This window comes from Narcine bancroftii, chromosome 4 (assembly GCF_036971445.1).
Source record: "Narcine bancroftii isolate sNarBan1 chromosome 4, sNarBan1.hap1, whole genome shotgun sequence".
In the NCBI taxonomy this organism is placed as follows: Eukaryota; Metazoa; Chordata; class Chondrichthyes; order Torpediniformes; family Narcinidae; genus Narcine; species Narcine bancroftii.
The window spans coordinates 186,222,689-186,235,676 of record NC_091472.1 but is presented as its reverse complement, the minus strand read 5'-3'; the positions used below and the strand labels follow the sequence as shown (position 1 = coordinate 186,235,676).

General features: G+C 40.5%; 1 protein-coding gene across 1 annotated transcript in view; it reads left to right on the top strand.

Annotated features, from left to right (window-relative positions):
- The window catches only part of slc15a4 (solute carrier family 15 member 4), a 70,456-nt gene extending 67,895 nt beyond the window's left edge, over positions 1-2,561 (top strand). The window contains exon 8 of the mRNA XM_069933211.1: positions 286-2,561. Within this exon, the coding sequence (XP_069789312.1) occupies positions 286-470 (185 nt within the window). The 3' untranslated portion in view covers positions 471-2,561. The remainder of the gene's footprint in view (positions 1-285) is intronic.
- Positions 2,562-12,988: the final 10,427 nt, after the last annotated feature.

Below are 12,988 nucleotides of genomic sequence, written 5' to 3'. Positions count from 1 at the left end.
ACTCTGGCTGCAAACCTACCAGTAATCCTGACATGGACTCCAGCTCCACACCTCACATTTACATGTACTATTTGGTACACTTGTGATTGAGCCAGAAGACAAATCATTGGGATTTCCAAACATTCAAATATTGGATTCTCTGAGTTTTATTGTACACTAATAAAGGAGCATCAAATTCGTAAGGTTGATTAATTTGGTTGATCTAAACTCATTTTAGATTTTGTGTCTTCATGTGAATAAACTAAATTTTCCAATTATTTTTCTTTCCTCCCAATCCCCCATCAGGTAATATCAACAAGTGCCATATGGACTACTATTTCTTTTTACTAGCAGCCATACAATGTGTGACCCTGATCATTTTTATTATTGTATCTGTGACATATGATCGCCACAAAACCAAATCTGATGTACTGATCATCACTGGAAAAAGACAAAATAGTGAACTGGGGCATAATCAGACCAGAAACTGAAAATGGGAACCACTGCTTGTGGAAGCCATAATCGAGACAATGCTTGTAAATCCTTCGGACACGTGATGGATTAGGTTGTACTCATAATCTTGTCTATTGAAGAATGAAATCTTAAGGCTAAGAGGTATTTTGCCTGAATGATCTGTAGGAGATAAAGCACACTACAAGTAACTAATGCAGACAAACATGCTGGTATTGTTCCTGTTGGCAAGGCAGCATTTCTTTGAATTCTTCTCCAACTGCCTGTGTTTATTGAAGGAAATTCAGCAGTAAAGTTGTAGTGTTCCGTACACAAAGTACAGTTTTAAATTCCTAGACTACCAGTAACTTTTAGCATTTGTCAATTTTAAGAGGATTTCACTTCAAAATACTGGATAGGGTTTTTTAGTCTGTTGCTTGTGTTATCAAGACGATTTTGTTATTTTTATCTTCAAGTACAAGCTCCAGTGATGCTCTAAAGTCTGCTCATCTCATCTGTGAAGCATATAAAAGCCTAATTGTACTCTCGCATTTCTTCAAATCCCGTTTACACCTGAAGACAGAAGAATGCATCTTGCCAATAAGCAGTTGCCTGATAATTAAGTGAATAGCTGGATTATATTTTTTAAAATCAGCATGGTAAAATGCTGGCTAATCATCATAACTTGCTAAATGCATGTATAATAGATTTCCATATTGTCAGAGGGCTGCATTGTAACTTGTTTAATTGAAATTTTGTACATTTTTTCTTGACTGACCAAAGCAATTGGTGATGTTATTTTTTCACTTTTAGTCTTTTGTGTTTTTTGATCATTATTTTATCAAAAAATTAAACTGAAAGTTGAAGGATAATTGTGGTTGAATTATAAACTTATTAAGTAGCAAATAAATGTTGTTTTAAATGTCCAAAGGTGGTACTTTACAGATGTTACTTAAAATGATGAAAGGATGTTGTTGAAATCCCCTTTTGTATATTCTTTTAGTGTTTTTCAATTATTAAATATCAATTCCGGGTGTAAATATTTTTGATTTTGCCTGCAGTTGCATCTTCATCTAACAAATTGAGGTGGTTTAAAGCAAAACTAATGTAATTGGACATTTTAAATTATATTTTTCATGATTATTGATCCCTCACAGAGCTAGGTAGCTAAGCAGAGTGGTAATCCATGACTACAAATATAGGTATTAATATCTAGGAGATGGTCAGTAATTTGGCCCTCGAGTGCATTAAATCAGTGGGAACCAGATTGCTGGCATCTCTTTGACAAACAACTTGGAAAAGCTGAAAAATGTGGTTGGATGCTGGATCACAGTTTGATCACACCTCAGTCTACTTGCACTTATAGTTAACAGCTTCAGTAAAAGATTGTGGACAGTGGGCACGAGAAGGATATTTTTAGGAGAAGGCATCTGAAAATTGGAGAAGTTTTAAGGAAGACATTGAAGCATAGAACTAGAGAAACACCTTATGGTACAAGGGTGTAAGTATCATCATTCTAAAGCAAAGAGAGGGATAAAATTCAAATGAAGATCTGGAAGCTATTACAGCATTAGATGAAGAATTTAATGTTGAGGCATTAGGAGAACCAAGATCCGATGTATAAACCCAGAACGATATGAATGTTAAATATCTGCAACTTATGCAGGGGTGGATATGTTTATGAAGTATATAGCTTATCCGATAGCCACAGGAAAAGCTGACACTTAAAACTGCAGTGATGGTATGACCCTATCTAAATGGAGAGAGGGGGAGAGATGGCTCAAGGGGTTAACACACATAGGTATGTGTCAGCAGCCATCAAGACAGGGAAACAGTTATTGTGAACTGGTCGTGAAGCTTTAGGGATCTCTGGAACCTCCTCAGTGAGGGAAAAGTGGCAGACAGATGGGACCTGCTCCCAAGGTGCAGTGGACTGAGTATTCAGCAGGTGTGAGGAAAAAGTGAAATGGCACACTCTCTGGGCATCCCTAGTTCTTGCTGAAATATGAGAGTTAAGGAAGAAAATCAGCCATAGCAAGTATAAACTGTTTCTCAACTTAATGTAAGCACTTTTTAATTTGTAAGCAAGTTATTTTCAAATTAATATTAATAAAATTCAATATTTTCCACAATTTTGTCTCTGACATTACATCTCCATAATTTTTTTTGAACTCTGTGCTGCAATTTAGATAGCTCCTTGGGTACAGGAGAAGGGAAGCTACTTTAGAGGTGGAATTGAATAGCAGCAGAAAGAGAACTTGGACTGAGAGCCTCTGTTTCGATATTCTTGTTGGGCTCAGAACTGTGGCCAGAGAGTGGAATGTACTTTGTTTTTCTCGTGTTGTAGATAGAAGAAACAGTGGCCAGAGAGTGGAATGTACTTTGTTTTTCTCGTGTTGTAGATAGAAGAAACAGTGGCCAGAGAGTGGAATGTACTTTGTTTTTCTCGTGTTGTAGATAGAAGAAACAGTGGCCAGAGAGTGGAATGTACTTTGTTTTTCTCGTGTTGTAGATAGAAGAAACAGTGGCCAGAGAGTGGAATGTACTTTGCTTTTCTCGTGTTGTAGATAGAAGAAACAGTGGCCAGAGAGTGGAATGTACTTTGTTTTTCTCGTGTTGTAGATAGAAGAAACAGTGGCCAGAGAGTGGAATGTACTTTGTTTTTCTCGTGTTGTAGATAGAAGAAACAGTGGCCAGAGAGTGGAATGTACTTTGTTTTTCTCGTGTTGTAGATAGAAGAAACAGTGGCCAGAGAGTGGAATGTACTTTGTTTTTCTCGTGTTGTAGATAGAAGAAACAGTGGCCAGAGAGTGGAATGTACTTTGTTTTTCTCATGTTGTAGATAGAAGAAACAGTGGCCAGAGAGTGGAATGTACTTTGCTTTTCTCATGTTGTGGATAGAAGAAACAGCACATTCAAAACAAGCACACACACAGTAGAAGAGCCGGCAAGCTTGATGTACAGTGCAAGCTGACCCCGTGTATGTGTTGGCTTAAAGGGCATTGCGCAGATAAGGAATAGATGGTATGAGAAAAATTTGGATGGCCACTGAGTAGCACTATTGTTGGAATAGGAGTGTTTTCATTAAATTGTTAAAGAGCCCCTTTATGCTTCCTCTGTGGACATAACTCATTGTATTATTTTGAGGTGCAAGAGAATCCTCCCTTGTTCAAGAAACAATCTGCTGAAAGAACTTTGCCAGTCAAACAGCATCAGCAGGCGTAAAAAGAATTGTTGAGGTTTTGGGTTGGAACCATTCATTCAGACAGTATCTCTGTGTATTCTGTGGATCTTACCTCTCAACCAAAGTCACTAAATGGATCATACTGCTGTTTGTGGGAGTTTGGACACAAATTGACAAACACATTTCATAAATTACAGCAGTAAATGCTCTTTAAAAAAAAAGTATTTAATTGACTAAAAACGTAGTGGATCAGAGCTAAAATTGTACATGAGCTTTTTTTTTAGAAAGGGGGGCACAAGAGCAGTTTCGAAGGGCAGGAAAGTAGTGGCCAAAGAGAGCAATAAAAGCAAAATGGTTGAGTTTTGTGTTGAGAAAAAATATTCTGAAAAACAGCTGACTTTTTCCTGATTTTATTTTTAAATTTAACATTTGGCAGATTTCTTAACTTATTTGCATACCAGATAATGTACGTACTTTGTTTCCTAACTAATGTAGGTCCAACTCATGGTTACATTGGTCTTGGCTTGTTTTCCATGGGCACAGTGGCATTGATTTAATGCAAACACTTTGCACAGGCACTAATTCAAGACCCAGTTTCACCAAGAAAAGTGGAATTAATTAGAGCCTAAGATCCTTTGAATTTGTTTTCTTTTCCACAGCTCATTTAAACAACTTTCAAAATTGCAAGCTCATTACATTTAGTAAATTATTAATTTTTTTTAAAGTCTCTGGTTGAAGGGATGCTGCTTGTGTACTGAGTGATTTTTAAGCAGAATTAGCTGAAGTGGAACATTTCCAAAACATGCCTTTAACTTGGATGCACATTTCAATGAATCCAGATTCCCAGTGCAGAATCCAGAGTGCAATTACTTGTAACAGCCGTTTCTGTGCAGTGAGCTGCCACCTTTGTTCAGTTAGCAACGTGATGAAAGACAAAATGAAGAGCAGGCACATCCATGGCAACCATTAGTCCCACAAGGATGAGATCTTCTGCAGGCGGTTTACTCCATCATGCATGATGTGATGAATGTTGCCCTTCAACTAATTTGCTCTTTAAGCAATGTCAAACCTCGACTCAACAGATTACAGATGTGAGTCCTTTCATTGTCCTATCAGTGCTGGATAACAGCCTGGACTTTCTGGTCATTGATAAAAGAGTGAAGCTCACCATTTACTGCGCTTGCATCTGCCCTTGGACTTCCTGTGGGTATTGGAGCAGCAATTTACAGTTTTGTCATCTGATTCAGGGTAAAGAATTCAAGTATCTTTGTACGTGTTAGTCCTGAGCCAATTAAATTGAAGATTCTAAAATAGGAGGGTGCCTTAACCATGCAACATGAATTAAGACACTTAATTTGCTCTGTTTAAAAAAAAATGCACAAGATAAAATAAGGAGGAAAAAATATATTTTTAAAATTTTCCAATAATAGGGACTCTGTGAAATTAAACCAAATACATTGGAGGCTATTTGATAGTATTTAACACCAAATCAATGAAATTTCACATAACATTGAATGTACTTGGTATAATCATTTTGTGTGTGTATTTATCAATGTTCGCAATTACAGCGTGCCATATCTACAGGCAGAGTGTTGTAGTGACACTGACCAGCACATAAAATGACTTTCTCACAGTTCTACACCCTGGGTTTGATCCTGATCTGAGCAATCTGTGTGGGCTTTCCACATCATCCCTGGGAATTTAGTTTCTTGTCCCGCATGCTAGTGACATGTTGATGCACTAATTTGTTGTTTAAGTTATCCCTAGTGCATGTGAGAGAATAGATAAAGGGAAATAAGTGGGGGGAGTGGGAAAATGGGAATGCTCTTGGACCTGGCTTCAGCTTGAAGGGCCAAATGTCTGTGGTCTGTGACTTGAGAAATGTTGTTTGTGAAGGTACGGGCAAAATAAATCAAAATGGAACTTCTGGATGTAGATTTTTAATTGCACATGATGAAATGTCATCATCGGTGACAGCAGGAGCGCAATATCATTTGAGAGTCCAGACAGTGCTAAATTGATGTTCAGCACAAAGAATGGTTTGCCTTTACAATATCTTTCATGCCTGCAGAACTTGCCAGATGTTTCATTGCATTTTAGTGAGGTCCTGGCCTTGGATGCAGCAGCCTTGCAGTGAGTGAAATAGCATGGCTCATCTAAAGTGGGTGCTTCAGGAGCACACAAAGCCCCTGAGCAGCAACAGGGAAGAACAGAGCTACTTCACAAGCTGCCAACCCACCTGTCTGTCAGTGGCAGTGTCTGCAGGTCCCACACTCCCCTCATTAGCCAACTGAGAATCACTAAATTGGAGTGACCCTGCTTTAAAAAGTCGATTAATACATAAGGAAAAAGAACAGAAGGTTATGCTAATATAATTAGAGTTATAAAGAGGACAGGAAGGCTGCTTGTCTGTGCTATGCATTCTGTGGATCTGCCAATGAAGATTTGGCACTTGTTTAAGGCAGCTAATTTAATCACAGCAAGGACAAAATCAGTAGCACCCTTGGTAGTGGGCAGAGATGCCATTGTCAATTTTGCTCAGGTTCCAGACGGAGGCATAATCCATCAATCTGACTCAACTGAATGCAGCCCATGAACTAATTTCAGGAGTATAACAACAATTCTTTTCCAAAAGTGAAGCCCAGTAATTTGGCTTTCACTGTAAACTTCTGTAGCTCTTCTCCCTGAGAGCAAATAGCAAAAGGTTGGACATGATGATTCATCAACTTGAAATAAAACAACAGGCATGTTTTAACTTTTAAGCTGATTGTGCATCCTTCCAATTTGAAATGAGATGTTGACATTGTCATGATAATGAATATGTATGAGATGTACCGGAAGTCACGTGGTATGAGAGAGAGAGATAAGAGCACAAGCAGGAGAACAAAGGAAACGGGAGAATAAAGACCCTGAGAAGTTTACCTGATAAAACTTGTGTTTAATGTTTTATTAACTTCACATTTCGGGCCACAATGTGACATTGGCGACGAGGATGAAAGAAGCTTGAAGAAAATTAAAGACTAAACAAGATTACAGAGGATTTCAGACAACTTCAAGGTGATAAGAATTTTCTCTTTGTCTCAGTACTTTTGGGGCTGGAATATTTCCTCATGGCTGGGGCAGACGGTGACTTTCTAACACATAGTGGAATTGCTCATTTTGACCCAACGGGTGATGCAAGCACTGTAAGTGTGAAGTGGAAGGCATGGCTGGAAGAATTTGAATCCTACGCCGACAGTCGTGGCCTATTTCTAGATACTGGTACGGTTGAACAAAAAGCGCAAAGGAGGGCGTTACTTCTTTTCACCGCAGGACCCGCAGTTCGGGAAACATTTAAGACACTTTTGAATACTGAAAGAAAGGATGAGTACTGGAAAGCGGTAGATGCATTAAATGCACACTATGTAGTGACACCGAATGCTACATTTCAACGCCATTTGTTTCAGAGAACGAGACAAGAAGATGGCCAGACAATTGCTCAGTACGTGACGAGACTACGCCAGCTAGCTGTTGGATGCAATTACATGCCAGCTGATTTGGACAACCAATTATTGGACCAAGTCGTACAGCACTGTAGATCAGATAAACTCAGAAGACGTCTACTGGAAAGAGGGAGTGAGTTGGAACTCACCGATGCTTTAGCCATTGCTGCTGCATTAGAGGCTGTTGAAGGGCAATTTCATACCATGACCCTGAAAGACAACTCAAGCCAGCAAATTAAGAGGCTCTCACATCGCCATAATCAGCCAAGATGTACGTCGACACAGGACGTGGAGTGTTATCGATGTGGAAACCGAGGTCACTTTGGAAAAGACCCATATTGCCCGGCCAAAGGCAAAGTTTGCAGAAAGTGTGGAGGTAAGGACCACTTCGCAAAGAAGTGCAAAAGCAAGTCCAATGCAGACCAGAAGAGGAAGAGTATAACTTCCAAAGGCAAAGCCTGGGGGAAAGGAAAGTATCCTGGAAAGAAAGATACCATTCGCCAGATAGACGGTGACGATGATGATACCCAGGAGGGACAGAGTTGTTACCAATTTACATTGAATGAAGTACATCATGAGAAGGTCCCAGTGATCATTGGTGGAGTGACAGTGCAGGTCATTGTAGACTCAGGCAGTGACAGTAATGTGATTGATCGACATTTATGGGAGAAGTTGAAAAGGAAAAAGATCATCTGTACCTCAAAGAAGTGTTCCAAGAAACTATATCCATACACAGCAACCAAGCCATTGCAGACCATTGGATGTTTTACTGCAACTGTTGAAGCTGGAGATAAGTACACCGAAGCAGAGTTTATGGTCATAGAAGAGAGGGGAGAACCATTGCTGAGTAGAAGCTCAGCGCAAGACCTGGCAATACTTCATATTGGAGCTTGTGCCAATTCAATTCAGTCATACGAGGATATGAAGCAAGAATTCCCCGCAGTCTTCCAAGGAGTAGGAAAGCTGAAAGGTCGACAATTGAAGCTAGCGGTAGATGAAACGGCCAAACCCAAGGCACAACCAATGCGCCGAACTCCGTTTGGACTTCGTGGGAAAGTCGAAGCCAAAATTAAAGAATTGATCGAACAAGACATTATTGAACCGGTGGAACATTCGACACAATGGGTCAGTCCCGTAGTGATTGTGCCCAAACCAAAGGGTGACATAAGACTATGTGTTGACATGAGAATGGCCAATGAAGCTATAATTAGAGAACGACATCCTATACCAACAGTGGAGGAAATACTTCAAGAACTAACTACCAGCAAGGTATTCTCAAAAATTGATCTGAAATGGGGCTATCATCAATTAGAGCTGGATCCAGGTTCCTGAGATGTAACAACATTTGTGACTCACTGTGGATTGTATCGTTACAAGAGACTATCATTTGGAATTAATGCAGCTTCGGAGATCTACCAGTATGAAATTCATCGAGTGATTCAAGGCATTCCTGGAGTTGCCAACATTTCTGACGACATCATAGTCCATGCACCAACGAAGGAAGAGCATGACAAACGGTTGAGGCGTGTACTATCTAGACTACAGGAGGCAGGCCTTACCGTGAATGGAAACAAGTGCCAGTTCGGTGTGTCAGAAATGGACTTCATGGGACACAGACTTACACGGGAAGGACTAAACCGTGCAGAGGCCAAGGTGAAAGCTATTGCAGAGGCACGTGCACCTCAGAACGCAACAGAGGTGAGGAGTTTCCTGGGATTGGTCAATTTTTGTGCAAAGTTCATTCCTAATTTCGGTACAGTGGCAGAACCACTAAGGAAACTAACCAGGAAAGGTGTACCTTTTCATTTTGGATCTGAGCAGAAGAAAGTGTTCACAGCGCTGAAGCAAAGCCTGACAGATGCAAAAACTCTTGGATATTACGATCCGGCAGCATCAACCAAAGTCATGGCGGATGCCAGCCCGGTTGGTTTAGGAGCCGTGTTGGTCCAGATGCATGATGGAGGACCAAGAATCATTGCCTATGCCAGCAGATCGTTATCAGATGTGGAAAGAAGATACTCTCAGACAGAGAAAGAAGCACTCGGACTTGTATGGGCCTGTGAGAGGTTCCATGCATATTTATATGGCATTGAATTTGAACTCATCACAGATCATAAGCCATTAGAGGTGATCTATGCACCTAGATCCAAACCATGTGCCAGAATAGAGAGATGGGTACTCAGACTACAACCCTACAAATATAAAGTAATCCACATTGCAGGGAAAGCAAACATTGCAGGTCCGCTGTCCAGATTGGTGAAGGATGGTGGTCCACAATCAAAGTCAGAATTGGGAACAGAAACAGAGAGCTTTGTACGCTTCGTAGCTATTCAGGCGACACCGAAAGCTGTGACTACGTAGGAGGTCGAGAGAGAATCCGAACGTGATCCAGAACTCATGGAAGTAAGAGAATGCATACAGAGTAGACAATGGGACAAGTGTACTCACAAGGCTTACATTCCCATTAGAGACGAACTTTGTTGCATCGGACAGTGTGTATTAAGAGGTTGCAGATTGGTGATACCACAAAGATTGAGACCGAAGATCATATCCTTAGCACATGAAGGACACCTAGGTATTGTTGGTACCAAGCAAAACCTCAGGACCAAGGTATGGTGGCCAGGTTGTGATAAAGACGCAGAGAAATTTGTTAAAACTTGTCACGGATGTCAAATCACAAGTAGGAGTAATCCGCCAGAACCGATCCGGAGTACGCAACTCCCGACAGGACCATGGATCGACGTAGCTGTTGATTTTCTTGGACCTTTACTGACGGGTGAATCAATTATGGTAGTGATAGATTACTACAGCAGATACTATGAGTACGTGGTGTTGAAGTGCACAACCACTGAAAAAACAATACAAGCGTTAGCAGAGATATTCGCAAGATATGGATTACCTGTTACATTATACTCTGACAATGGTCCACAATTCATTTCAGAGACATTTGCGGAATACATGAGGACCACAGGTATCCACCATCATAAAGTAACTCCGAAATGGCCGCAAGCCAACGGAGAAGTAGAGAGACAAAATCAGTCCATTGAAAAACGATTGAGGATTGCACACGCAGAAGGACAAAATTGGCGAGAAGCATTGCTATCTTATGTGGCTGTCTATCGAGCAACGCCTCATGCAACCACTGGAAAAAGTCCTGCAGAAGCATTTTTTGGGAGAAAAATCCGCACAAAAATGCCAGAAATAAAGGAAATCCGAGACGACCAGGAGATGAGGGACCACGATGCTGAAAAGAAAGGTGCAGCAAAGCTGTACACAGATTCGAAATGTTGAGCCAAGTACTCAGACATCATGCCACGAGATAATGTTCTAGTGAGGCATGAAACTGGTGGTAAGCTAGACACACCTTATTACCATCAACCCTATACTGTCGTATCCAGAAGTGGCAGTATGGTGACAGTCAAGTCTCCGACTGGAGTCCTGTATAAGAGAAATGTATCAAGTGTAAAAAGGTACCAGTCCAGAGATATATCGAGCGAAGAGGTTGAAAGGCCAATACGAGATGCTGAAACTGAGAGACCTGATGATGTTCCAGAGGCAGTTACCAGCACTCCTGATGAAGTGAGTAGAGCGCCAGAAACTCCCGAAGCCGTGGCGAGCAGTATTTCCGACGCTGAGAGTGAACAACCGAGAAGCGACGACAATATCGCAGGCAGGCTGAAACGAAACCGGAAAGTGCCCAAACGATACGAAGACTTTGTGCCATAGTTTTAATAAGAACTTTGGGACAGTATTTTAATCTTATATCATAAAGTGCATGTATGAGTGCTGTAGGAAGTAAATTTTATGTAGTTGAGTTATAGTATTACCATTAGTTACGATGTTTGTAGGTTTCCGAGGGATATTGGTAAGTGAAGGTAAAGTTTATTTCTGATTAAAGGAGGGATGTCATGATAATGAATATGTATGAGATGTACCGGAAGTCACGTGGTATGAGAGAGAGAGATAAGAGCACAAGCAGGAGAACAAAGGAAACGGGAGAATAAAGACCCTGAGAAGTTTACCTGATAAAACTTGTGTTTAATGTTTTATTAACTTCACATTTCGGGCCACAAATGTGACAGACATCATAACTAAACGTCTTTCTTTGTGTTAGGAATGTGGGTGCGAGCCCATTATTTATTACAAATTGTTGATTGTTCTTGAGAAGCTGGTGGAGAGCAGTTGCTGTCCTCACTGTGAAGTTATTCCTATGCTGTGCTGGCTGAAGAGTTCCAGAATTTCAACTGCATTGATGAAGGAATGGCAATGCATTTACAGATCAGGATGGAAACCATTAACTGATGGTTCTCCATCTTGTGCCTCCTGCTCTTGTCCCCAGTTTTGGAGGTGTTTCTGGGTGAGCAATTACAATGCATTTTGTTCACGGTGCACACTGCGGCCACTGTGGGATGGCAATAAAGGAAATGAGGGTTTCAAGATGGGGACCCAAACAAATGCATTATTTTGTCTTGGTTTCTTCAAAGTTTTTGGACCTACTTTCATCCGTGTACATTAAGATTATTCCATCATGATCCTGCTTTAGACCTCTGTAAATAGTGGGGAAATGGTGGAGTCAGGGTGGCTAACTTGTTCTTGCAGTTATGGTGCTTGTGAGGCATGTAGTCTCCAGGGTGCTGAGAAGTTGGTGATGGTCGTGTCATTGAGGTCATTGGAATTTTGCTTGTTGGATAAGGTCATTGTCGTTTTTGTGGCACTTACCACCTCTAACCATAATAAAGATGTTAAAATGATTATTAAAATGTTATATTAAAACTTGATATGTGCATTTGTGTTTTAAGGAGTGCATCCGTGACAGCTTTCTTGAGCAGCATGTTAAGGAACCAACAAGGGAGAATGCTATTTTAGATCTAGTATTGTGCAATGAGATAAGTAAAATGAACGATCTAGTAGTTAGGGACCCTCTTGGAAAGAGCGATCATAGTATGATTGAATTTCTCACACAGAAGGAGGGTAAGATCTAAAGCAAGTGTATTTATGCTTGAACAGGGGAGACTACAACTGGATGAGGGAAGGAATTGATCAGCGTGGACTGGGAGCACACGCTAGTTGGCAGAACAGTTGAGGAGCTGTGGAAGAGTTTCAAAGAGATTTTTTCACAGTTCTCCACAAGAACAGATTCCTGTTAAAAATAAGGGCAGTAAGAGAGGGAAGAATCAGCCTTGGTTAATTAATGAAATAAAGGAAAATATAAAATTAAAAGCTCATGTACAAAGTAGCCAAGTGTAGTGAGTGGGAAACTGAAGGATTGGGAAAACGTTAAAAAGCAACAAAGGACAACTAAACAGGAAATAAGGAAAGGGAAGAAGGATTATAAAGGTAAATTAGCACAAAATATAAAAACAGATAGCAAAAAAATTATAAATATATAAAATGGAAGAGGGTGGCTGGAGTTTTCATAGGTCCCTTGGAAGATGACAAAGGGAGACTGATATTGAGTAATAAGGAAATGGCTGAGGCATTGAAAAAATATTTTGTCAGTCTTCATGGTGGAAGACACGTCAAGCATGCCAAAGAGTGGTGATAGGGAAGTGAAGGGAGGCAAGGGCCTCGATAAAATAATTGTTACAAAAAGAGATAGTGATGAGCAAACTAATGGGACTGAAGGCTGACAAATCCCCTGATGGGATGCATCCCAGGGTACTGAAGGAAGTGGCAGGAGTTATAGTTGGTAGTCATTTACCAAAATTCTCTGAATTCTGGGTAGGTCCCAGCAGATTTGAAGACAGCAAACATCACAGCACTTTCTAATAAGGGATCTAGGCAGAAGATGGTTAACTATTGGCCAATTAGCTTAATGTCTGTAGTTGGGAAAACGCTTGAAGCTATCATTAAGGATGAAATAGCAAGACATTTAGAACAAAGGGGTTCCATC